Source organism: Mustelus asterias, unplaced genomic scaffold (assembly GCF_964213995.1).
Source record: "Mustelus asterias unplaced genomic scaffold, sMusAst1.hap1.1 HAP1_SCAFFOLD_42, whole genome shotgun sequence".
NCBI classification, from domain to species: Eukaryota; Metazoa; Chordata; class Chondrichthyes; order Carcharhiniformes; family Triakidae; genus Mustelus; species Mustelus asterias.
Genome location: NW_027590119.1, coordinates 1624567 through 1652009, shown reverse-complemented (window position 1 = coordinate 1652009; position 27443 = coordinate 1624567). Strand labels below are relative to the sequence as shown.

At 45.0% G+C, this 27443-nt stretch overlaps 1 protein-coding gene across 1 annotated transcript; it reads right to left on the bottom strand.

Moving 5' to 3' along the window:
* Window positions 1-344: 344 nt before the first annotated feature.
* LOC144482720 (uncharacterized) lies at window positions 345-27443 on the bottom strand. Its single transcript, XM_078201560.1, has 4 exons — window positions 27437-27443; window positions 26762-26868; window positions 17470-18120; window positions 345-1358 (listed from the first exon to the last, which is right to left on the bottom strand). Exons 1-4 carry the CDS (start codon window positions 27441-27443, stop codon window positions 390-392), a joined length of 1734 nt encoding a protein of 577 aa, XP_078057686.1. The 3' UTR covers window positions 345-389.

Below are 27443 nucleotides of genomic sequence, written 5' to 3'. Positions count from 1 at the left end.
GTAATTCCACTGACAAATTAGGAATCTTTCATGGTCAAACAAACTTTATTTAATAACAGCTTAAATATAATTCCAAAAAATGAAGCAGCTTAACTATTAACAGTTGAACAATATTTAACAGTGAAAGGAAACAACTTTAATTTTTAATTTAGCACAATTTCAGTTCCAAATATGCAACATTCCTCAGAGATGTAGATCCCACTTCAGTTACAGTTAGAGACCATAAATATACTTGCTATAATGAGTATAGACTCCTGAAGCTTTCAGAGAGAAGACAAGTCTTAGAGCAGCCTGTAGAAACCCTCCATCTTCAAACAGCTCTGACAGGTATCTGAAACTCTCCTCACAGTCTGTACATTTTCATGGTTTCTCCCTAATTTTAAATCCAATCACAATAGTTCGTTGTGAATTCGCTGGTGCGTCAGAAGATTCGATGAGGTAACGTATCCCTTCCCACACTGCAAGCAGGTGAATGGCCTCTCCCCAGTGTGAACCCGCTGATGTATTGCTAGTTTAGACGACTGATTGAATCCCTTCTCACACACAGAGCAGATGAATGGCCTCTCCTCTGTGTGGATTCGCTCATGTGTTGCGAGGTTGGATGAGTGATTGAAGCCTTTCCCACACACAGAGCAGATGAATGGTTTCTCCCCAGTGTGAACTCGCTGGTGTGTCAGCAGAGTTGATGACCGACTGAATCCTTTCCCACACACAGAGCAGGTGAATGGCCTCTCCCCAGTGTGAATTCGCTGGTGTGTGAACAAGGTGGCTGACTGAGCAAATCCCTTTCCACACTGGGAACAGGTGAATGGCCTCTCCCCAGTGTGAACTCGCTGGTGTTTCAACAAAGTAGACGAGTCAGCAAATCCCTTCCCACACTGGGAGCAAGTGAATGGCCTCTCCTGAGTGTGAGTTCGCTGGTGTATCAGCAGAGTGGATGAGTGAGAAAATCCCTTCCCACAGTCAGAGCAGCTGAACGGTTTCTCCCCAGTGTGAACACGCTGGTGTATTGCTAAGTTGGATGACTGATTGAATCCCTTCCCACATTGGGAGCAGGTGAACGGCCTCTCCTCAGCATGAGTCCTCTGGTGTATATGTAAGCTGGATAACTGAGTGAATCCCTTCCCACACTGGGAGCAGGTGAATGGCCTCTCCCCAGTGTGACTGCGTCGATGAGTTTCCAGCAGGGATGGGTAATTGAATTCCTTCCCACAATCCTCACACTTCCATGCCATCTCCCTGTTGTGACTGCAATTATGTTCCCAAAGGCCAGATGATTGGTTGAAGTCTTGTCCACAAACAGAACACATGTACAGTTTCTCCCCACTGTGAGTGGTGCTTTTTTCTTCCAATTTCAAAATACAATGATATTCAGGTTACAATAAATTGACCGACTCCATCAGGTTCTGATATCATATTTTGTTTCAGTTTCTCAACTGCAAATCTTCCTCTTGTAAACCCCTGTGAAATTGATTTAAAACAGAAAAAAGTGAGTGAGAAAGAACCCACAAAAACACAACGGTGGGTTGTGAAATTGAGCTGAATGCATCTGGTAATTTGTGGAGCTGCCGTGAGGAAAGCAGCTGGATTGTCACACAAACCCAACTGGTTCGCTGATTGTCCTTCAGGGAATGAAACCTGCCACACAGCCTGGGTCTACACAGGACTTTGGGAGGAGATAGAGAGAAGTAGGAGTGGCTGAGGTGAAGGCAAGGGATTTTATACATCTACAACTTGACAAGAACTTTGACAGAATCTCACAAACCCTCAACTCCACCAAGATAGCAGATGGATATAAACACCATCACCTCCGAGTTCCTCCAACCCACACACCTTCCTGACTTATCTGACTTCCAGTACTAAACGAACAGAAATTTATTTCATATAAATACTGGGAAGACTGAACCCACTGTCTTCAGTCCCCTCTCCAAGCTCCACTTGCTCGCCAACAACTCTATCCCTCTTGCTGGCAACATGTCTGACCTGAACCAGGCTGTTCACAACCCCGGTGAAATATTTCACCCCAAGATGAGGTTCCAGCCACATGTCCACATCATCATCACTATTTCCATCTCAGTGACATCGCCCGGCTCCACCCAAACTCAGCTCATCTGGAATTCTCATCCGTTCCATTGTGATGTGAAACTCAGGGGAATGGGAATATAGAGGGGGAATGGGACTGGCTGAATTGCTCCAAAGAGGGTTGGCATGGATTTGAGTTGCCAAATGGATTCCTTCTATGTTGTAATGTCTCCATCAGTGGAAATAGGGTAACGTTGACACAGTGCCTTTTATATATCAAGACAAGAAATAGGGAATCATAAATAACATAGCACGTACCATATAACTACATTAAACATATCTCTGTCCCAAGCGAATTTACTGTTCATTTAAACAGCCTTCTCCTGGGAAAACTCCCCCTTTAATTGTGAACATTAGGTAAGAGGCTATCCTATTAGCCAGATAAATAGGTGCGACATCCTGAGGGAGTCAAAAGATGTCAATATCTTTGAGAGAGAAAGAAAAATATACCTGGGTCTCGTCCTGCTCCTAATGCCCGATGTTCGTCTGTAATAGTTCCAGTCTGCAGCCTCCCTAAATTCACTTCCTCTCCCTTCAGTTGCTGCAAGTCCCCAATTTCCCCCAGAATGAGAAAAGAAATGGAAAGGGGGAAACATTGATTTCCTCCCAGATGTTGTCCAGAGGAGGAAGTTTCACTCTGAAAATCATCAACAAACTTTTGCATTGTGACGTCAATGGAGGCCTGCCTATATCAGCCAATAGGAATCAGTCTGCACCGGCAGTGACATCCTCGGGTTCCAGTGCGCAGGCCTGGGCGCGCGGACACGGGAGTCCCGCCCCCACCTATTGTTCCCCTCCCCCTACACCTCCTCGAGCCAAGGTTTCCGGGCAACCGGCTGGCGGCTCCGGCCAGAGCGAGAAGCCGCTCGGTGATCTCCCCCTCCCCCCTCTTTCTACGGCGGCTGCTGCTCCAAAAAGAGATCGAGAGCGACCGCTGGTGGCAGCCGCACTGCGCCTGCTCCGGACAGCTCGGCTCAGCAGCGCTCTCTGCGCCTGCCCCGGACAGCTCGGCTCAGCAGCGCTCTCTGCGCCTGCTCCGGACAGCTCGGCTGAGCAGCGCTCTCTGCGCCTGCTCCGGACAGCTCGGCTCAGCAGCGCTCTCTGCGCCTGCGTGCTGGGCTGCCAGCTGAGGGAGTGGGGGAGGGGACTTTGCAAAATCTCTTCCCATCATTTTCTTCCAAGTCCCGCAGTTTGATTTGAAACAGAACAGCTTCTGTTTGTAGCTTGACCACAGACTCAAACTTCACACACAGACTCAAACTTCACCACAGACTCAAACTTCACCACAGACTCAAACTTCACCACAGACTCAAACTTCACACACAGACTCAAACTTCACACACAGACTCAAACTTCACCACACACTCAAACTTCACACACACACTCAAACTTCACACACAGACTCAAACCTCACACACAGACTCAAACTTCATCCTCTGGACAACATCTGTGAGTAAAACACTTTCTTTCTCCCCCTGGGAATTACAGAGAGTTCTGTAACTGGAATTAGAGCCAAATATACTGAGGGGGAAATGTTTGTGATTTTGTGAAACCTGTTTTTATTGTCTGAGCTTTTTAAAGTGTAATTTATCTTGTGCATTCAAATAGTGTTTCTCTCTGCATGATTTAGTGATGCTGGTTTTAGATTGATTTGTAAAGTATTTTTTAAAATGTGAAACCTTGTCCTTCAGTATTCCATTGGAACTTTCTGGAAATTTGTTTACTTTTTAGATTAGTCACAACAGAGATATATCTTGTGTTCATATATTTGGTATATTTATGTTTTGGTAATAAGATTCATTGTTTTATTCTTGTAATTATAGCATGTAGTTATGTTATATAGTTCCAGTCAAAGAGACATTACAATTCAGAAAGATTGCTTTTAAAATTTGGAGTAAATATAGTTTTCTCAAATCTCCTTCCCATCACCTATCTAATTAAGAAATGCAGCATTGTATACCACATGTTTTTAGTCCAGTTATATTCAGAATTATCTGTTCTGAATTTCTATCCAGTACTGACGGTGATGACTTTTGTCAACTCCTTTTACAGGATAATGGAGGGAAGGATTTACAGATTGAAATCTCAAAGGAAACGTCAAGTGAAGAATTAACAGAATTGTTCGATTATTGGTACCAGAATATTATCGGCATTTGAGTCCAGGAGAAATATTTCTCTCTTTTATCTGCTTCAAAAGATTTTAAACATTGGTGTAACACATACACACACACCAACCGCAACTAATCAGCAAACCTGGAGAGATACAAGGACACTGGCACCATGGAGAAACTGTGGAAATGTGGACATTGTGGGAAGGGATTCAGATTCCCCTCGGAGCTGGAAATTCATCGGCGCAGTCACACTGGGGAGAGACCATTCACCTGCACTAAGTGTGCAAAGGGATTTACTACTTCATCCGACTTAATGACACACCAGCGGGTTCACACAGGGGAGAGGCCGTTCATCTGTTCACAGTGTGGAAAGGGATTCTCTCGCTCTTCCAACCTCCGGATACACCAGCGAATTCACAGTGGGGAGAGGCCATTTACCTGCTCCAAGTGTGTGATGAGTTTCAGTCGGTTATCTCAGTTGCAGACACACCAGCGAGTTCACACTGGGGAGAGGCCATTCACCTGCTCTGAATGTGGAAAGGGATTCTCTCTCTCCTACAACCTACAGATACACCAGCGAGTTCACACCAGGGAGAGACCGTTCACCTGCTCTGAGTGTGGGAAAGCATTCACTACTTCATCTGACCTGCTGAGACACGAGCGAGTTCACACAGGGGAGAGGCCATTCAGCTGTCCAGAGTGTGAGATGAGATTTAATCGATTATCTCACTTGCAGACACACCAGCGAGTTCACAGTAGGGAGAGGCTGTTCAGCTGAGTGAGAAAGCAATCATTGATTCATCCAACCTTATGACACACCAGTGTCTTATGCTGGGGAGAGACCATTCACTGGGTCTGTGCAGGATGGCATTCACTCAGTTATCCAATCTGTTCAGATACCAGCGAGTTCACAAGTGATTACAGGGACTGCTGTTATTGCTGCTGTTATTCACATCCAGAACTGAACCATGTTCACTCTGACAGTTTTATTATTCATTCGTGGGACATGGGTGTCGCTGGTCAGCGTTTATTGCCCATCCCTAGTTTCTCTCGAGAGGGCAGTTGAGTGTCAGTCACATTGCTGTGGCTCTGGAATCACATATAGGCCAGACCAGGTAAGGATGGCAAATTTCCTTCCCTCAAGAACGCTGACCATCGACAACGGTTTCATGGTCATCAGTAGATTCTTAATTCCAGATATTTTTTAGTCAAATTCCACCATCTGCCGTGGTGGGATTCGAACCCATGTCCCCAGAACATTAGCTGCGTTTCTGGATTAATAGTCTAGCGATAATACCACTAGGCCATCGCCTCCCCAAAGTGGGACGGTCGGAGGGTTTCTTTCTGCTGGACTGACCAATCTCATGACTTTGCTTCCAGTGGGCTGATGCTCTTTGAGCTGCTCCGCCATTCAATATGATCATGGCTGTTATTAATATGTACAGAAAATTGTAATATTCTAAATAGGATATTTAGATGGTGATACATTTTCATTTCTTCCTGAGGAAGAGGTTTGTGTCTATCTAATCATTCCTGTTTTACAAATTAACTTTGAGCTTGAGAATTAGTTTTAAATGAAAAATCTGGGTTGAGAATCTGCTAAAAACACCCTAAGGGACTTTGCAATCACAAGATGTGGCCCATGTTGATTTAAGGAGTCAAAGCTGGAAGGATAAGAACTGTAAAAGGGCAGCTGGACTCTTCCTCTTTTTGAGTCACAGTGAGACATTTCTAATTAAATACACAGAGGGAATTCCCTCAGTTTTGACATGTTCATTCAAGAAGATTGCCAGTAATTTGATTCAGAAAAAACAACCACGGGATATTTGATTATTGTAGATACTGAAAATCACATTTTCAAATCAGCTGGAAGTAGCATAATTAACGCAAGATTTGGGACATTTAAGCTCTTATTGAGCAAAGTACAGCAGCTAATGCTGTAAAAAGGGGGCTGGGCTCAGCCTCTTTTAGCAGGAGACCTGGAGACATTGCCGGAATTTTACCGGCACGCCCGCCCGCCCGAGGCTCGTAAGATCGTGCCCGAGGGCAATGGAGAATGCCATTCTGCTAGCCTCGGCGAGCGTGCCGGTAAAATGAGGGCCATTGCGTCTGACACTTATCGTCCTGCCTTTGTTACAGAGGGGAACTCATCAGGCAGACCTCAGGGTTACATGTTTGGTTTTGAAATTACAAGTTAATTAATTTAAACATCTATTGGACATCCCAATTGGTCTCTGTTACCATGGGGATAAGTGATTCAGGGTGGAGCTTGGTTGGAATTTTGGGTGTTTCTCACAGAAAGCAGGCAGTCTGCAGTTAGCTTGGAAACCGTCAGCTGTGGGACCAGGAGCCGAGAAGGTCATTAGGAATCAGAGGTGTTCCCAATGTTTAAATCCCTCAGGAAGAACACAGTGAAGCCCATGCTTGAACTGAGAAGGCCACAGTTTTGAGGTCTTAATGGAAAGTTGGAGAGTTGTTTCATCAAAAGCTAATGGAAGGACCCCCATAAAATCTTGGAGCTTGGAGAATAGCTGGAAAAGTGAGGAGAATTGAAGTGAATCTTGGAGAGCTTTGACATTCCTTTGGGATGGTTCCTGGAACAGAAGTGAATGAACCTTCAAGAAGAAATTAGATCTAGCTCTTGGGTCTAAAAGGGTCAAGGGATAGGGAGGCAGGGAGGGATCAGGATATTGAAGTCGATGATCAGCCATGGTCACAATAAATGGTGGAGCAGGTTCAAAGGGCCAAATGACCTACTCCTGCCTCTAGTTTCGATGTTTCTATGTTGTTAAATATAAGGGAACTCTTTTGTTGGGGTGGGGTGGGGGGGGGTGTAAAAAGTAGAAACAAAAGCTGAAAAATACTGCAAAAACTCAGTCGGTCTGACAACATCTGTGGTGAGTGAAAATAGAGTTCATGTTTTGAGTCCACGTGACTCTTCAGAACTAAAGAGGGATCGAAAAGTAGAACTGAGTTTACAGCATAAATCTTCATAAAATATAATTGATCATGCTGGTTTTTAATATTTCTTTTGTTTTATATATAAAGTTTGTTTTTGTTTAAAAACCTGCAATCTTCTGATGTAATCTTTTCAGTTAATCGCTGGGTGTTTAAATTTCTCTTGAAACGATAATGTTTCCAACCCGAATTGTAACAACTCACACAACAATATTTCAAAACAAATCGTAGAAGAAAAATATGATGTTCTTTATTTTGTACAAAGTATTACATTATAAGACACCGCTCTTCTAGGATCCACAATTTCTTAGCTCGAGCAATTATTTTAGTGAAACAATTCGATAATAAATGAATAAAAATTGTGCTAATTGTCATCCCTTCAAAAGCAGAAGGTTTATCACCCGGCACAGAGGGTAATTTGGGATTTCTCCCAAACCAATTGACAAGGATTATACCCTCCAACCATCTGAAGTGAATTCTTTACATGAACCGTCCAGGCCAGTGCAGTTATCAACTTGCAGTTTGGCTGATCAGCTGAGATTTTCTGCAGCATTTCATCGATCACCGTGTGATTCCTTTCACAGAGTCCATCACTGAAAGGACTTTCAGCTGCCGTGTTCCTGACCAGAATGTTCATGTTTTCACACTTCTCCAAACTCATCATTAACAAATTCCCCTCCATTATCAGTCAGAAACCTCGCTGGTGCCCCAGGTCCAGTCCCTATCCACTTCTCAATGACTTGTTCTAGAATCATCCTTTTGTCCTTACCATGTATGATTGGAGAAAGACTAAGTTGGGTTACCATATCGATAAAGTGTAGAATGAAAATAATTCTGTCTTTGTCTCATACCTTTAGATGCACAGCAACTTCTTCATGAGCCAAGGATGTAATGGCATTGTCCGATACTTTGTACTAATCTGTTCTGAGTCTCGTATACTCTTCATCAACCAGCCCTGCATCTTTTAGCAGGATTTTTAATCTTTGTTAGATAGGACGAGCAAATTGTGTCGCTTTAAGACAATTTGTAATTTTTTTCTGATTCTCTTCACCTGATGCCATGAATCCTTCTCGAACCCGAGGATTAGAAACATCAGGTTTTGTTAAGAGGATACGATAATGTCCTGATTGAGTAAACTGCAGATCTACTGACTTTCCAAATAAAACAATCATACCTTGTTCCATGTCCAGTTGCATTTGTGCCTTTTTCATGGAAGATTCACTCAACATTAAACTGAGGAGGTTCACTGTCAGACACACCAGACTACACCAGTCCTGGAGTGCTGACTCCAGCTACTTTACATCGAATCAACACTCTCTTTAGTGGCTTCAATCTATTGATATCACCAACTGGAAACCTTTCATACTCCTTAACCTTGTGTGGCTCTTCACCATGAGGTGAATCTGGGTAACATCTTCAATCTGATCCACACACTGTCGAGGTGCAGCCACTGTGGAATGGGATTATGAGGCAAGGTTAGACAGGTGAGGGTTTTGTCCCCTGGAGTTTAGAAGAGTAAGAAGCAACTTGACTGAACCATATAAGATCCTGAGGCATTTTGACAGGGTGGATGTGGAGGGCATGTTTCCTCGAGTAGGAGAATCTAGAATGAGGGCTCACTGTTTAAAATAAGTTCATTTAAAGCAGAGATGAGGAAAGATTTTTTTCACAGGGTTGAGAGTTCCTGGAACTCTTCCTCAAAAGTTGCTGTAAGAATCACCTTTGAATATTTTGAAGGCAGAGTGAGATAGATTCTTGATTATCAAGGGGGTGAAAGATTAACGGGGTAAGTGGGAATGTGGGGTTGAGGTTACAATCAGATCAGCCATTATCTTACTGAATGACAGAGCAGACTCGAGGGGCTGAGTGGCCAATGCTTGCTCCTAACTCATATGCTTGTATGTATCAAACACAGAACAGGTGACTGAGTCTGTGACTAACACACTCATCACTGGACCAAATTCCTTATGATATTCCAATTCCTTCAGAGTGATATCCATCATCATTGTGTTCAGCCTCAGAATTCTCTGTGTTGTGTCTCACTGTGAAAGTTTATCACATGATGATGTTTTCATTCAGACCTGAAACACCTGTTAATAGTTCCCCAGTCATTGCTGGCGTTCAATCACCTATTAGCGCTGTTCCAATCCTGTCTTTTGTTGCGATATCCAGACGCACTAAAGATGCTTTCACCCTCACACGAAACTTGTCAAAATCCAATCATGCTTCATAGGCATCCAATAGATCATCTATCTTGTAAATCTCAATGAATCTTTATAAAAGATTCAAACCTTCATCAGTATCCAACTGATGGACATCCAGCTCACAAAATACTTTGCTTCTGATCTTTTTGTCAAGAAGTGACAGTGCCAAGGCCAGACCTTGTTTTCTCCTTAGTAGGGATGTAACCCGTGTCCACATCTCCACTTCATTCTTACATTGATCGTGTGGTTCAGACTTCAAGAACATCAGCGGGGAATCAGACCCTGACAATTCCCACTGCCTTTCAACCATTTCTCACAAAAGCTACTGGGATTGTCAGCTCCTGCCTGAAATATACTTTCCTTTAGTTTTTAAAATTCACCATGAGACAAACATTCCCTGTTACCATGTTATAATCCTGACAGCGTTATGGTGAAGGAAGAAACTGAAGCTAACCTTTATTTGGAATAGATTTATTTGCAGAGTAAAACATTACAAGTACATACCTCCCAACTCCACTCTGTGACAGTGTCTCTTTATTTGCACTCATCCAATCAATGCCCTCCATTTGTATATATTTAATCTCAAATAATTTAGTTAACACCCAGAGTTGGAGCAGATAATGGGTCTAATCTGAGTGATTGCCATAATGTCTCAACAGGGGTTGAATCATTCTTTTGCTCCCACACTGAGTGCCAGTAAATGGCCTCTCACCAAGATGAACTCTCTGGTGTCTCCACAGATGATGCCTCAGTGAATCCTTTCCCAAACTCAGAGCAGGTGAATGGTCTCTCTCCAGTGTGAACTTGCTGTTTCTGCAGAGCAGATGACTGAGTGAATCTCTTCCCACAGTCAGCACGACTGAACAGCCTCTACCCCAGTGTGACTGCATTGATGAGTTTTCAGTGCAGATGGGGAATTGAATCCCTTCCCACAATCCTCCCATTTCCACAGTTTCTCTGTGGTGCCAGAGTCCTTGTATCTCTCCAGGTTGAAGCTCCGTCCACACACAGAACATGTCTACGGTTTCTCCCCACGCTGCATGTTGTGATGTTTTTTTCAGGCCGTGTAACTCGTCTACAAAGAGTCAAATAGGTTTGAGAAACCCAATGCATTCCTTCTGAGCTGTAATGACTCTGACTGGAAAGATACAGTGCAGCTACATGTAAAATAGTTTAAGTTTATTGATTAGTGTCACAAGTAGGCTTACATTAACACAGCAATGAAGTTCCTGAAAATCCCCGAGTTGCCACACTCCGGCTCCTATTCGGATACACAGGAGGGAGAATTTAGCATAGCCGATGCACCGAACCAGCATGTCTTTCCGACTGGGAGGAAACTGGAGCATCGGAGGAAACCCATGCAGACACGGGGAGAACGTGCAAACTCCACACAGACAGTGACCCAAGCCAGGAATCAAACCCGAGTCCTTGGCGCTGTGAGGCAGCAGTGCTCACCATAATATGATAGTAAACTAATAAAAATAGAAATGTGCTGAATTAGAAAACCATAAAAAATGGTCCACCAATCACTTCAGTCTCCACAGTTGCATGGCTTCTCCCTAATGTGATTGAGAATGGAGTTGTTTCCTTCCATGTACAAAATTCTCTGCTGTTCAGATAATCTGATGCTTTGTACAAGTTTCCTGACCCCAAATCCTCCTCTTCTCAGACCAACTATATGAACACCTAAACAGAGCTGAAGTTATTTTTCAATTCAGCAGAAACAGACCCAAAGGAACATGGTTTAGTCTGAATATGCTCAACAGGAAAATACAATCACAATAGTTCCTTGTGAATTCACTGGTGTCTCAGAAGAGTGGATGAGGTAACATATCCCTTCCCACACCGGGAGCAAGTGAATGGCCTCTCCCCTTTGTGAATTCGCTGGTGTATTGCTAGGCTGGATGAGTCAATGAATCTCTTGCCACACACACACAGTAGGTAAAAGGCCTCTCTCCAGTGTGAACTCGCTGGTGTACTGCTCGTTTGGATGACTATTAAATCCCTTCCCACACTGGGAGCAGGTGAATGGCCTCTCCTCTTTGTGAGTTCGCCAGTGTATTGCTAGGTTGAATGAGTCCAGCGAATCTCTTCTCACACCGGGAGCAGGTGAATGGCTTCTCCGCGGTGTGAACTCGCTGGTGTGTCAGGAGACTGGATGACCAACTGAACCCCTTCCTACACAAGAGCAGTTGAATGGCCTCGTCCCAGTGTGAATTTGCTGGTGTCTCAGCAGAGTAGGTGAGTGAGCAAATCCCTTCCCACACTGGGGACAGATGAATGGCCTCTCCCCAGTGTGACTGCGTCAATGAGTTTCCAGCAGTGATGGGTAATTGAATTCCTTCCTTGGTTGAATTTAAAATACAGATGGAGCGTGAGAAGGTAAAATCCAAAACCAGTGTCTTGTACTTAAACTAAGGAGACTATAAAGGGATGAAGGAGGAGTTGGCTCAGGTAGACTGGGACAAAAACTTTCTGGTGGGACAATTGAGGAACAGTGGAGGATTTTCAAAGCAATCTTTCACAGTGCTCAGCAAAAGTATATACCAGTGATAAAGAAGACTGTAGAAAAAGAGATAACCAGCCATTGATATCGAAGGAAATAAAGGAGGTATCAAATTGAAAGAAAATGCATACAAAGTGGCAAAGATAAGTGGGAACCGAGAGGATCGGGAAATCTTTAAAGGTCAGCAGAAAGCCACGAAAAAAGCTATAAAGAAAGGTAAGATGGATTATGAGAGTAAACTAGCTCAGAATATAAAAACAGAAAGCAAAAGTTTCTACAAATATATAAAATGAAAAAGAGTGGCGAAAGTAAACATTGGTCCTTTAGAGGACGAGAAGGGGGATGTAATAACTGGAAATGAGAAAATGGCTGAGGCATTGAACAGGTATTTTGTGTCAGTCTTCACAGTGGAAGACACAAATAACATGCCAAAAATTGATGACAGGAAGGCTATGGCAGGTGAGAACCTAGAAACTCTCATTATCACGAAAGAGGTAGTGTTGGGCAAGTTAATGGTGCTAAAGGTAGACAAGTCTCCTGGCCCTGATGGAATGCATCCCAGGTTACTAAAAGTGATGGCGGGAGAAATAGCAAATGCACTAGCGGTAATTTACCAAAACTCGCTGGACTCTGGGGTGGTTCCCGCAGATTGAAAACAGCAAATGTGACACCACTGTTTGAAAAAGATGACAAAAGGCAGGTAACCATAGGCCGGTTAGCTTAACTTCTGTAGCAGGGAAAATGCTTGAATCTATCATCAAGGAAGAAATAGCGAGACATCTGGATATAAATTGTCCCATTGGTAAGACACAGCATGGGTTCATGAAGGACAGGTCATGTTTGACTAATTTGGTGGAATTCTTTGAGAACATTTCATGTGCAGTGGACAATGGGGAACCTGTGGATGTGGTGTATCTGGATTTCCAGGAGGCATTTGACAAGTTGCCGCACCAAAGACTGCTGCATAAGATAAAGGTGCACAGTGTTACGGGTAATGTATTAGCATGGATAGAGGATTGGTTAACTAACAGAAAGCAAAGAGTGGGGGTAAATGGGTGTTTTTCTGGTTGGCGATCAGTGACTAGTGGTGTGCCTCAGGGATCAGTGTTGGGACCGCAATTGGGATCACTACTGTGCAGAGGGACCTGGGGGTCCTTGTGCATGAAGCAGGTGCAGCAGATAATCAAGAAGGCAAATGGAATGTTGGCCTTTATCGCGAGAGGGATGGAGTATAAAAGCAGGGAGGTCATGCTGCAACTTTACAGGGTACTGGTGAGGTCGCACCTAGAGTACTGTGTACAATTTTGGTCCCCTTATTTAAGAAAGGATATATTAGCTTTGGAGGGCGTACAGAGAAGGTTCACCATGTTGATTCCGGAGATGAGGGGGTTAGCTTATGAGGAGAGATTGAGTAGACTGGGCCTGTACTCATTGGAGTTTAGAAGGTTGAGGGGAGATCTTATAGAGACATATAAGAGAATGAAGGGGCTAGACAGGTAGAAGCAGCGATGTTATTTCCACTTACAATGGAAACAAGAACCAGGGGGCATAGCCTCAAAATACGGGGGAGTCAATTTAGAACAGAGTTGAGGAGGAACTTCTTCTCCCAGAGGGTAGTGAATCTTTGGAATTCTCTGCCCAATGAAGCAGTAGAGGCTACCTTGTTAATGTGTTTAAGTCACAGACAGATAGATGTTTAACCATTAAGGGTTATGGGGAGCGGGCGGGTAAGTGGAACTGAAACCACTGTCAGATCAGCGATGATCTGATTGAATGGCGGAGCAGGCTTCAGGGGCTAGATGGCCTACTCCTATTTCTTATGTTCTTATGTTCACGATTTACATAGATGATTTGGAGTTGTGGACCAAGTGTAGTGTGTCAGAATTCGCAGAAGATATTAAGATGGGTGGAAGAGCAAAGTGTGCAGAGGATGCTGAAAGTCTGCAAAGGGATATAGATAATCTAAGTGAGTGGGCGAGGGTCTGGCAGATGGAGTACAATGTTGGTAAATGTGAGGTCATCCATTTTGGTAGGAATAACAGCAAAATGGACTCTTATATAAATGGTAAAAAATTGCAGCTTGCTGCTGTGCAGAGAGACCTGGGTGTCCTTATGCAGGAATCTCAAGGAGTTGGTTTGCAGGTGCAGCAGGTAATTAAGAAGGTAAATGGAATTTTGTCCTTCATTGCAAGAGGGATGGAGTTTTAAAACAGCGAGATTATGTTGCAGTTGGTGAGGCCACACTTGGAGTACTGTGTACAGTTTTGGTCTCCTTACTTGAGAAAGGATATACTGGCACTGGAGGGGGTGCAGAGGAGATTCATGAGGTTGATTCCGGAGTTGAGGAGGTTAGCTTATGAGGAGAGACTGAGTAGACTGGGGCTATACTCATTGGAATTCAGAAGAATGAGGGGAGATCTTATATAAGATTATGAAGGGAATAGATAAGCAGGGAAGTTGTTTCGACTGGCGGGTGAAACTAGAACTAGGGGGCATAGCTTCAAAGTAAGGGGAAGCAGATTTAGGACTGAGTTGAGGAGGAACTTCTTCACACAAAGAGTTGTGAATCTGTGGAATTCCCTGCCCAGTGAAGCAGTGGGGGCTACCTCATTGAATGTTTTTAAGGCAAGGATAGATACATTTTTGAACAGTAAAGGAATTAAAGGTTATGGTGAGCGGGCGGGTAAGTGGAGCTGAGTCCATAAAAAGATCAGCCATGAGGCTCGAGGGGCCAGATGGCCTACTCCTGCTCCTAGTTCTTATGTTCTTCCCACAATCCCCACATTTCCATGGCATCTCCCTGTGACTGCAAATTATGTTCCAAAAGGCCAGATGGTTGGTTGAAGCTTTCACCACACCTGACTAAACCTCTGACTAACCTGACTAAAACTGAGGATAAAGTATTGGTGTCTGTAAGGGCTAAAACAATACCCTTGGCTTCCTTGTAGATCTGTGGCACCAAGTTCAAGACTGCTTCATGAATCATCCTCTTGGCCTCTCGCCTGTCAACTGCCCATGAGAATCTTATAGGTTTCAGAATGTTCACTGCTCATTCTTCCAAACCTAATGAGTATAGGTGCAACCTTTCCCCAAAAGACAACGAGTTGGATTCTGTGGGATCACTTCCCCAAAACTGGAGAATCCCCCCTGAGGTCAAAGGACCCCCCAGCCTGCTACGATTCCTGTGGTGGGTGGGATGGGAGAATTCTCCCATACACCTTCACAACCTTTCCTCAAAAGACAACACCTTCATCTTAGGAATGGGCCTGGTGAACTTTCTCTGAACTCATTCCAATGAAAGCATGTCATTCCATAAGTAGGGAGACCAGAACCGTACACAGTATTCCAGCTGCTATCTCAGCAATGTCCTGTGTAGGTGCAGCAAGTTCCCTTTTTCAAACTCCACCCCCTTGCAGTAAAGTCCAACACTCCATTTGCCGCCTTCTTTACTTGCTGTACCTTCATCCTATTTTTTCACGATTCATGTACAAGGACACCCAGATTCCTCTCTACGGCAGTATTCTTCAGTTTCTCTATATTTAAACAATTTTTTGCTTCTCTATTCTTCCCGCCAAAGTGGAAAAGCTCCCACTTTCCCGCACTATCCTCCATCTGCCATTTTTCTGTCCATTCAGGTAACTTATCTGTGTCCCTTACAGATTTTTTGTAATAACCTCACAACTTGCTTTTCTACCTATCTTTGTATCATCAATTCTGGCTTCATCCAAGTCATTGATCAAGGTGGCTGTTTTTCTCTCTCTCAGTTGTGGGTGATATTTGTCCCTATTCTCCTGGAAACTGAATGAATCTTGTTCCAAACTGGGTTCAATATCAGACATTTCAGGGAGTCAGGAATCATTCGCCCCTGAACCTACACTGGTAAAACCCCAGGCAGTTCCTCAGTAAGGATTTTTCTGGTTCCTCACCATATATTAGTCAGGAGACTGAAACCCAGCTTTTTTACAGTCCACTCCTGGAGGTCCCACTCCCTGAGCCGACAACATTCAGCAGTGTCAGTGCTGAAGTTTCACAGTGGGAGTGATTCCCAGAGTAACTGTCAATCAGATCACCATTGATGTCCAGGTTTGTGTATTTTTAGTTATCCTGATGTCTAACACACACACATCAATAAAACAGGGAATTCCTGCAAACAAACTGCAGCTTCTTCTCTATCTGGAGATCCAATGTTTGTTGAATAATTGTCCCAGCGGTTAACAGGCTCCTGTGAACTCATCCAACTCGTATTTTAATACTGACTTTAACAAATATATTTTAAATAGGTTTATTTTAAATGAGTTAAAACCAGCCTTAAAATGGTAGATATAGTATAATAACCATAGTACTTTTCAGACTGGAAACTTTAACCTGCTGTTTCACTTTGATTTAGGAGCAGATCCCAGTTTTACACTAATCTCTGATTCATGTATCCAGCATTCACCGTCATTCTAAAAGCAGAAGTTGCTGCAAAATCTCAGTAAGTCTGACAGTATCTGTAAAGATGTGGAGATGCCGGCGTTGGACTGGGGTGAACACGGTAAGAAGTCTCACAACACCAGGTTAAAGTCCAACAGGTTTATTTGGCAGCAAATACCATAAGCTTTCGGAGCACTGCTCCTTCGTCAGATGGAGTGGAAATGTGCTCTCAAACAGTGCAAACAGACAAAATCAAGTTGCAGAATACTGATTAGAATGCAAATCCTACAGCCAGCCAGGTCTTAAATGTACAGACAATGTGGGTGGAGGGAACATTAAGCACAGTTAAAGAAATGTGTATTGTCTCCAGACAGAATATTTGAGACTTCTTACAGTCGCTTCTCGGCCTTTTGGCTAAGATCAAGTGTAGTATGGTCAGCAGCCCATGGTCGGCCGCACTTGGTTGAGGTCATTAGGTTACACTGAAGCTTCATATGTTTCATATGAAGCAATTTTTTAAAGCGGCATCTCGGCCTTTTGGCTAAGATGCAAATGAGCTCAAGTCTTGGAAGAGGAACCTCCCCCTTCTCCAATCAGCTTGGCTCATGTAGATCAGGCCCAGGACAGGGTGGTTTGGTCGCTCGCCCTGTCTTGTCAGCCTGGATCTGAGATCTCTCAACTTGTTGAGACTCTGAATTGGACTTGATTTGATTGAATTGGAAAAGTATAAACAAAAATTAAAAAATCTGTAAACACAGTAAGAAGTTTAACAACACCAGGTTAAAGTCCAACAGGTTTATTTGGTAGCAAAAGCCACACCAATAAATAAACCTGTTGGACTTTAACCTGGTGTTGTTAAACTTCTTACTGTGTTTACCCCAGTCCAACGCCGGCATCTCCACATCATGAGTATCTGTAAAGACAGGAACAGTTAATGTTTCCAGTTGAATGTGACTCTTCTTCTGTGTCAAAACATTCGCTCTGTTTCTCTCTCCAGAGATGCTGTCAGACCTGCTGAGTTTTTACAGCACTTCTTGTTTTTATTTACGAGTTCAGGACTCAGACAAGACAATCCACAATACAAATCTTACAACTGGGCTCGGGTTTATTAACATCAGCAGAAACAGACACCAATGAAAATGGTTGGGACCTCGATGTGATTAACAGCAAAATTCAGTCCTTGCAGTCACTCGTGAACATGATGGTGTTTCAGCAGGTGAGGTGACTGAGTGAATCCCTTCCCACACACGGAGCAGGTGAATGGCCTGTCCCCAGTGTGAATTCGCTGGTGCTTTACCAGGTTGGATGATTGACTGAATCCCTTGCCACAATCAGAGCAGGTGAATGGTCTCTCCCCGGTGTGAACTCGCTGGTGCCTCCGCAGACTGGATGAACAAGTGAATCCCTCCCCACACTGAGAGCAGCTGAATGGCGTCTCCCCAGTGTGAACTCGCTGGTGTTTCCGCAGGTTGGATAACTGAGTGAATCCCTTCCCACAATGAGAGCAGCTGAATGGCCTCTCCCCAGTGTGAACTCGCTGGTGTGTCTGCAGGTGGGATGAACAAGTGAATCCCTTCCCACACTGAGGACATGTAAATGGTCTCTCCACCGTGTGAACTCGCTGGTGCCTCCGCAGGTGGGATGAACAAGTGAATCCCTTCCCACACTGAGGGCAGGTGAACGGTCTCTCCCCAGTGTGAACTCGCTGGTGTGTCCGCAGGCTGGATAAATGACTGAATCCCTCCCCACACTGAGAGCAAGTGAATGGTTTGTCCCCAGTGTGGCTGCGCCGATGAGTTTCCAGCTGTGATGGGGATCTGTATCTCTTCCCACAGTCCCCACATTTCCATGGTATCTCCATGGTGCAGGTGTCCTGACCTCTGTCTTGGGTGGACAATCACTTAAAGCCTCGTCCACACATAGAACAAGATTACAGTCTCTCCCCGCTGTGAATGGTGTGATATTTATTCAGGCTGTGTAACTGGTTAAAGCTCTTTAGTCCAAGCACTAGAACACTCTCACTCCAGTGTGGCCGTGTGTTGGTGCTTTTCCAGTCACACTGATGGTCGAACTCTTTTCAAATCGACAAACTGGACAATCATTTCTCCTTCTAGATTCAATGGCTGATGATATTCAGCTCCCATGGAATATGACTGTCAGATCTGACATGACATTTGAGATTTCGGCCTGTGATTCCTCTTTCAATATCCTGTAAAATGAATTTACAAAAGTCATCAGTGTCAGTACAGGATAGAAATTCAGAACAGACAATTCTAGTTTCTATGGAACATTCTTTCCTATTTCAGTCCCAAAAAGCTGTAAATCTCCATTCCACACACTCTCCCTCCATTCTCACTCTGCTGTATCTAATATTCACCCTCCCAATTCTCCTGAAGGTGCTGATTGAGGCTGATTAACAGATCCATGCTCACTGCTTCCTGCCCTGGACACAGAGACCATAACAAATAGGAGCTGCAGTCGGCCATTTGGCCCATCGATTCTTTTAAACTATTCAATGAGATAATTCGTTCATCTACCTCAGCATCATTCTCCCCACACTAAACCCATATCCCTTGATATCTTCAATATCTAGAAACCAATCAATCTCTCTCTTGAAAATAGTTGATGACTGAGGCTTCACTGTCCTCAGGGGTTGGGAATTCCAAATCTTCACCACATCCTTGAGTGAAGAAATCCCCCCACATCTTAGCTTTTGCTCCATCTTCTTGTCTGTTCCCCATAACCCTTGACACCCTTGTCAGTCAAAGATCTGTCTAACTGGAATATGTTCAATGATCCTGAGTATAGGAGTTGGGTGTTATAGTTGTATGAGTCGTTGGTGAGGCTGCACTTGGAGTATTGTGTACAGTTTTTGTAACCCTGTAATAGGAAAGACATTGATAAACTGGAAAGAGTGCAAAGAAGATTTATGAGGATGTTGCCGAGTGATCGCGAGAGGTTGGACAGGCTAGGGATTTATTCCTTCGAACGTAGGAGAATATGGGGGTGACCATATTGAGGTGTGTTAAATAATGAGGGGCATAGATAGGATGAACCCACATTGTCTTTTTGCCAGGGTAGGGGAACTGAAAACTAGAGGGCATAGGTTTAAGGTGAGAGGGGAAAGATTAAAAGGGACCTGAGGGGCAACTTCTTCATGCAGAGGGTGGTGTGTACATGGAATGAGCTGCCAGAGAAAGTGGTTGAGGCAGGTTCAAACAGCAGGTTTAAACATTTAAAAAGCATTTGGATAAGTACATGAATTGGAAAGGATTAGAGGGATATGAGCCAAACATGGGCAATTGGGACTAGCTGGGAGGGCACCATGGTTGGCATGGATCAGTTGGGCCCAAGGGCCTGTTTCCATGCTGTATTGCTCTCTGACTCTATGTGCTGGCTGCATCAGCATCTATTGCCCATAACTCATTGTCCTTGAACTGAGTGGCTTGCATTGCTGGGGGATGTGGTAATTCCCTTCTTTAAAGGACATTATTAAATCAGATGGATTTTTACAACAATTGTCATCAATGGACTTCTAATTCTAGATTTTTACTGAATTCAAATTTCAACATTTGCCATTGTGGGATTCGAACCCAGGGTTCACAGTGCATTGCCCTGGATCCCTGTATTACTATCACTGCACCATTGCCTGCCCATCCATGGTAAAGGAGTCACAATAGCCCGAGATCCATGGAATCAGAGCATGCTCTGAATTTAAATTAATGCTCACTAACACTCACCTCAAAACAATTTCACTGTTTTCACATTTTAAAATTTGCTGCAGCTGAAAAGATCTCAGCGAGATTGGTGTCCGGGAAAAATGTTGCAATCTTCAAATCTTCTCCCTGTAAATGAGGAATGTTATAGGTGTAATTCAAGGTTAGAAATTCAAGACAGACAAACATTTCTTTTGGTCTGAGTTTGCTGTGAGTAAATCTTTCCCTTCTAACCCCCTGTAAAAGGAGTTTCCAAAATCCATCAGCATCTGTCCAGAACAGAACTTCAAGACATTCCCTCCTCCTTTAACCTGGCACAGAATTACTTTAGCTGGGATAGAATTGCAGTGGAGGCAGTTCAGGGAAGATCCAGTTGGTTGATTCCTGAAATGAGGAGTTTTATCTTTCAGGTTGAGCAGCTGGGGCCTGTACTCTTTGGAGTTTAGAAGACCGAGAAGTAATCTTAATAAAACATCTGGGAATTTAAGGGCGGCATGATGGCTAGCACTGCTGCCTCACAGCGCCAGTGTCCCAGGTTCAATTCCGGCCTTGGGTCACTGTCTGGATGGAGTTTGCACATTCTCCCCATATCTGTGTGGGTTTCCTCCAGGTGTTCCGGTTTCCTCCCGCAGTTCAAAGATGTGCGGGTTAGGTGGATTGGCGATGCTAAATTGACCCTAGTGTCAAATGGGGATGGGGCCTGGGTGGGATTGTGGTCTGTGCAGACTCGATGGGCCAAATGGCCTCCTTCTGCACTGTAGGGATTCTGTGATTCATATGATATAAGGCGCTTGACAAGGTCGATGCTGAGAGGATGTTTCCTCTGGTGTGGAAATAAAGTAAAAATAAAGGATCTCAAATTTAAGATGAAGATGAAGAGAGATCTTTTCTCTCAGCGGGTTGTTGATCTTTGGAACTCTGTCTTCACCAGTGAGGATTGGAGGCAGGTCATTGAATATATTCAAAGCTGAGGTTTTGATCCACAAGAAAGTCAAGGGTATGGACGGGGTGGGGGGAGCAAAGTAGACATGATCTTATTGAATGATGCAGCAGGCTCGATGGGCCGAATGACGGGCTCCTGTTGCGAATTCTTATGTCCTTACTCCGATGTTCTTGGATAGCTGCACATGCGCCCTGCTACCTATTGTCCATCTGAAGACAGAGGTTCTGAACCAGCCCCTGAAACCACGTCCATCGTGACCCGTCACAGACAGCAGCGCATGCGCTCTCCTTCCCCGCTGAAACAAGATGGCGGCTGATAACCGGGGCCTGTTCCCGAGATTAAATGATCTTCTACAAAGATGCAAGAAAGCAAGCAAGATACTGAAAGGACGACAGATCACGAACCCACTCAGGTCAACCTATAACACAGACTACGCTGAGACACTTTGCCGTCGCACCTCTCTCACACTCCTCAAACACCTCATACACCAGCTCTACAGCAAACGCCGCAGTCTGGAAACCAAGAGAGAATCCATATTCTCAACTTGCGCTCAGGATGCAGACCAGCTGCGAAACTCTGCCAAGCAGACGAGACAAAGGAACTACACCATCTACATGCTCACCAAGAACAGGAAACTTGAGAAACTCGGCATCACCACCAGCAGCAACCAAGCCTCCCCCGGTACCACAGTAGAAAACATTACCACTGCAGGGAAGTCCATTGTCAACTTGTCCGACTACACACTTCAACCAGATGAAATCGAAGTTCTCAGCCGAGGGCTTAATTTTTGCCCCACCACCAAAATAGACCCCATCAGTCTCACAGCAGACACAGAGGAATTCATCAGGCGAATGAGGCTGTGGGAGTTCTTCCACAAACCCCAAGAGGCCATCAGCAAACACAATGAGACAGCCAATGAACCGGAACAGCCGACAGAGAGATCCGCAGTGCATCCGAAGAGGAAAGAGTCGAATTGGACTCCTCCGGAAGGCCACTGCCCTCGACTTGACATGTATGCCCAAGCCATCAGGAGGTGCGTCAACACCAAATTCATCAGCCGCACTCATAAGACAGCCCCGAACGCCACCCAAGCACAACGCAACACCATCCGCGCTCTCAAGTCCAACCGCAACATTGTCATCAAACCAGCAGACAAAGGAGGGGCCATCGTCATACTGAACAGAATGGATTGCTGCAAAGAAGTGTACCGACAACTAAACAACGAGGAACACTACAGACAGTTACCCACAGATCCAACCAAAGAACACACCCGTCAACTCAACACTCTGATCAAGACCTTTGATCCGGACCTTCAGAGCACCCTCCGTGCTCTCATCCCACGTACTCCCCGTGTTGGAGATCTCTACTGCCTCCCAAAGATACACAAGGCAAACACACCCGGCCGTCCCATCGTATCGGGCAATGGGACCCTGTGCGAGAACCTCTCCGGCTATGTCGAGGGCATCCTGAAACCCATTGTACAAAGAACCCCCAGCTTTTGTCGCGACACTACGGACTTCCTACAGAAACTCAGCACACATGGAGCAGTTGAACCAGGAGCACTCCTCGTCACAATGCATGTCTCGGCACTCTACACCAGCATCCCTCACGACGATAGCATCACTGCAACGGCCTCAGTACTCAACACCGACAACTGCCAGTTTTCAGATGCAATTTTACAACTCATCCGCTTCATCCTGGACCACAATATCTTCACCTTCAACAACCAATTCTTCATCCAGACATATGGAACAGCCATGGGGACCAAATTCGCACCTCAATATGCCAACATCTTCATGCACAGGTTCAAACAAGACTTCTTCACTGCGTCAACACCAAATTCATCAGCCGCACTCACAAGACAGCCCCGAGCATCACCCAAGCACAACGCAACGCCATTTACGCTCTCAAATCCAACCGCAACATTGTCATCAAACCAGCAAAGGAGGGGCCATCGTCATACTGAACAGAACGGATTACTGCAAAGAAGTGTACCGACAACGGATCGGGATACTGAGCTCTGTCGGTGACAGTCTCCCCGGAATGGTTTACTGGTCCCGGATCAGACACTCGGATGGATGAAGCTGATCTCTGCAGCTGGAGGTAACGGTCTCTTTGGATCTCATTCCTCTGGATCCAGTCAAAGTGTTTGGTGTCAGTCTGAATCCAGCACGGATCACTTTGAAAAACTCTTTCCTGTCCAGAGTGATTTTCCCTCTCGAACCTGTTTAACCTTCAGCGGTCACGGGCATTCAGCCTCTGATCTTCGGCTAAGCATTCTCCAAGGCGGCCTTCACGAAACACGACGGCGCAGAGTCGCTGAGCAGAAACTGATAGCCAAGTTCCGCACACATGAGGACGGCCTCAACCGGGATATTGGGTTCATGTCACACTATTTGTAATCCCCACAGCCTGCCTGGACCTGCAGAGTTTCACTGGCTGTCCTGTCTAGAGACAATACACATCTCTTTAGCCTGTCTTGATGCTCTCTCCACTCACATTGTTTGTATCTTAAAGACTTGATTAGCTGTAAGTATTCGCATTCCAACCATTATTCATGGAAATTGAGTTTGTGTCTTTATATGTCCTGTTTGTGAGCAGAATTCCCACTCACCTGAAGAAGGGGCTTGGGGCTCCGAAAGCTTGTGAGGCTTTTGCTACCAAATAAACCTGTTGGACTTTAACCTGGTGTTGTTAAACTTCTTCCCGAGATTAACTTCTTCCCGAGATTAAAGTCATGATGTGGAGATGCCGGCGTTGGGCGGGGTAAAGACAGTAAGAAGTTTAACAACACCAGGTTAAAGTCCAACAGGTTTATTTGGTAGTGTGGCTTGTGTGGCTTTTGCAACCAAATAAACCTGTTGGACTTTAACCTGGTGTTAAACTTCTTCCAGAGATTAAAGCCTGGGAGCTGTAAACCCGGGACCTGCAGGGTCTTATTCGGGCCGTGCGGCCTACAGCGGGTGTTTGTGAAGCCAGAGCTCCCTCCCGACCCCGACTCCCGGCTCGATTTCTCCCGCAGCCCCACCGACTCACCCGCTGAAAAAAGCGGCTCCCGCACTCACAGGGCTCCGAGCAAAATGACACTGCGCACGCTCCAGATAGAGCAGCGCGCCTGCGCAATGGGCTCCTGTGGAATGAATAGCACACTTTCATACCCGCAAGGGCACCTGGGAATTAACGGCGTCATTGTCAAAGACAATAATAGAAAAATATCTTGTGCAATTAAGATCAAATAGTTTTAAAAAATGCATTCCTCGGAATTTGTGCGCTGCCATTCTCCATTTCTAAAATTGATTTAAACCAGTGCTCTCCTGTGGGAATACCCCGAGTTTTTAAACCTTTTCCCACTGGTTTCCTCCCCTCTCTTTGCTCTCCTGAAGGTGCTCATACTGGTTGGGTAAATCCCACAGAGACTGGTTTCTTTCACTTTCTTTCTCCTGATGCTGAATATTCTGTTTTATGAAATGATACATCACAGATGGAAACCATTTGGCTCATCCTGCCCAGTCGGCCTGTCTTTAAGATCTGTCCAGTTAATCCCACAGCCCTGCTGGCAGAGTGAGAACAATGTATATATACTGCAACAATGCAGGAGGTGAATGGAAAATGTTTTCCAGTTGCATACCTCTCAGACACACTCACCCCTAGAAAGATAAATTGGCCTGTGTACTAAGCAGATATTAAGGTTCCACTTAAAATTAAAACAGAAGGTGCTGGAAAAATGCAGCAGTCACCAGGGCCGAGTTTATGGTCAAAATGATGGTGCTGAGCTGCTGTTAGAAAGTAACCAGCAATCCAACAAGCCACTCAAAATATTGAATCAAACAAAATTGTTCAAAGATTGAGCCAAAGAATTCTGTTTTCCAACATGGTGCTCTGATTTTTTGTGATTGTTTTAATGTTCTGACAATTACCTGGTGTAGTCCGGGTTTATTTTATACTCATTCCAACCCATCGCTGTCCATGAGCACATTACCCCCACTCTGATTCTCCATCCCATCAGAGACAACTCAGTCACTGACTGGAAATCAGGGCTTTTAATGAGAGCTCTGACAACCGAGAATGCACCGTAGGCAGAACCAACCCGAGCTAACAAACCCCAGACAGTGAACATTATCTCCCAGACCCGAATATAAAGTAGTGAACATTCTCCCCGCAGACCTGAATATAAAACAGTGAACATTATCCCCCTGACCCGAATATAAAACAGTGAACATTATCCCCCCCACACTTGAATACAAAATTGTCCTGATGGATTCAGACAGCATTATCACAATATTCCAAATGTGTTTTTTCCAGGAATAGATTCAGCGGCTGCATCACTGGAGGCCAGAGATACTCTCCTCAAACTCGGCTCATGTGAGGAATCCCTCCAATGAGGCTCAGGAATGCAACAACCAGACTTACGTGACCACCAAGTGTGTAACTGAACAAACTACCGCAACGTTGAAGATGTGTTTCAGTGTGAAATGATTTGCTTCGCCTGTTGCTTCAGATTTGAGAGAAATTTTCCCTTTCTGGGGTAATTTGACCTTGACCCAGGCACTTTTCAGATCTGAAAGTGATGGCCTTTAGCACAATCACAAGGCTGCACAATACAGAGGGAACACTAATCTGTTTCATTCTGTGACTATGTCGTGGTTACACGAGTGATACTTTCCACTAATTAGCTGCCAGCACCATGCAGACGCTACGACGACGGATGAATGAACACCGCTCGACAATCACCAGGCAAGACTGTTCTCTTCCTGTGGGGGAGCACTTCAGCGGTCACGGGCATTCAGCCTCTGATCTTCGGGTAAGCGTTCTCCAAGGCGGCCTTCACGACACACGACAGCTCAGAGTCGCTGAGCAGAAACTGATAGCCACGTTCCGCACACATGAGGACGGCCTCAACCAGGATATTGGGTTCATGTCACACTATCAGAAACCCCCACAGCTTGCCTGGACTTGCAAAATCTCACTGGCTGTCCTGTCTGGAGACAATACAAATCTCTTTAACCTGTGCTTTATGCTCCCTCCATCTCTTTAACCTGTGCTTAATGCTCCCTCCACTCACATTGTCTGTATCCTTAAGACCTGGTTGGCTGTAGAGCTTCGCATTCTAATCAGTATTCTGTAACTTGATTTTGTGTCTCTGTGTCCTGTTTGAGAGCAGATTTCCACTCCATCTGATGAAGGAGCAGCGCTCCGAAAGCTAATGGCATTTGCTACCAAATAAACCTGTTGGACTTTAACCTGGTGTTGTTAAATCTCTTACTATGAATATCTTTGCCAGTGCAGTGCCCGGTCCTGTTGATCGTTCCTGAATTAAAAAAACTCACAGATGGTGCTTTCAAAAAGGGACACAGCAGCCCTGAAAATCAGTGACATTTCAGAATATTAAACTTCAGCCAGTTGTAGTGATTGTTAATGTCAGCAGAAACAAACCAAATATTGTCAGACTATCAATCTTGGATGTGATTAACAGCTGCAGTAATAGCAAAATCCAACTCCTGCTGACAATTGTGAACTTGCAGATGTGTCAGCAAGTGGGATGACCGAGTGTATCCCTTCCCACACACAGAGCAGGTGAATGGCCTCTCCCCAGTGTGGGTGAGCTCGTGTAAATGCAGGCTGCCAGACTGAGTGAATCTCTTCCCAAACATGGAGCAAGTGAATGGTCTCTCCCCAGTGTGAGTGCGTTGATGTTCAGTGAGTATTGACAACTGCCTGAAACTCTTTCCACAGTATGTGCAAATAAATGGCTTCTCCTCAGTGTGAATTCGCTGATGTGACAGGAGGCCGGATGAATTGGTGAATTCCCTCCCATATGTGGAAGAGGTGAACGGCCTTTCCCCAGTGTGAACTCGCTTGTGTGCGCTGAGGTTGGATGAAGACCGGAACCTCTTTCCACAGGAAGTGCAGCTGAACGGTCTCTCCTCTGTGTGAACTCACTGGTGTGACAGCAGGTTAGATGACAGAGTGAATCTCTTACCACACACAGAACAGGTGAATGGCTTCTCTCCTGTGTGAATTCGCTGGTGTGACCAAAGACCGGATGGCCCAGCAAACTCCTTCCCACACACAGAGCAGGTGAACGATCTCTCCCCAGTGTGAACTCGCTGATGTGCACTGAGGTTGGATGAACACGAGAACCCCTTTCCACAGGTGGAGCAGCTGAACGGCCTCTCCTCAGTGTGAGTTCGCTGGTGTAACAGCAGGTGGGATGAGGTAGTGAATCCTTTCCCACACACAGAACAGATGAATGGCCTCTCTCCAGTGTGACTGTGTCTATGGTTTTACAGCAAGTATGGATAATTGAATCCTTTACCACAATCCTCACATTTCCATGGTTTCTCCATTTTCCCAGCCCCAATGTGACCGTGTCGATGGGTTTCCAACTGGGATGGATAATTGAATCCTTTACCACAATCCTCACATTTCCACGGTTTGTCCACGGTGCTGTTGTCCTTCTGTCTCTCCAGGTTGGATGATTAGTTGAAGCCTCATCCACATACAGACCAT

What these genes read in the sequence shown, in the direction of transcription:
- LOC144482720 (XM_078201560.1), bottom strand. An exon ending in ACACTGGGGAAAGGCCGTTC is followed by an intron (nt 18,121 to 26,761) that starts ACCTCTTCCACA and finishes GAGATACCATGG; the next exon opens with AAATGTGGGGACTGTGGGAA. An exon ending in TGCTGAAACACCATCATGTT is followed by an intron (nt 1,359 to 17,469) that starts CACGAGTGACTG and finishes TATCATTGTATT; the next exon opens with TTGAAATTGGAAGAAAAAAG.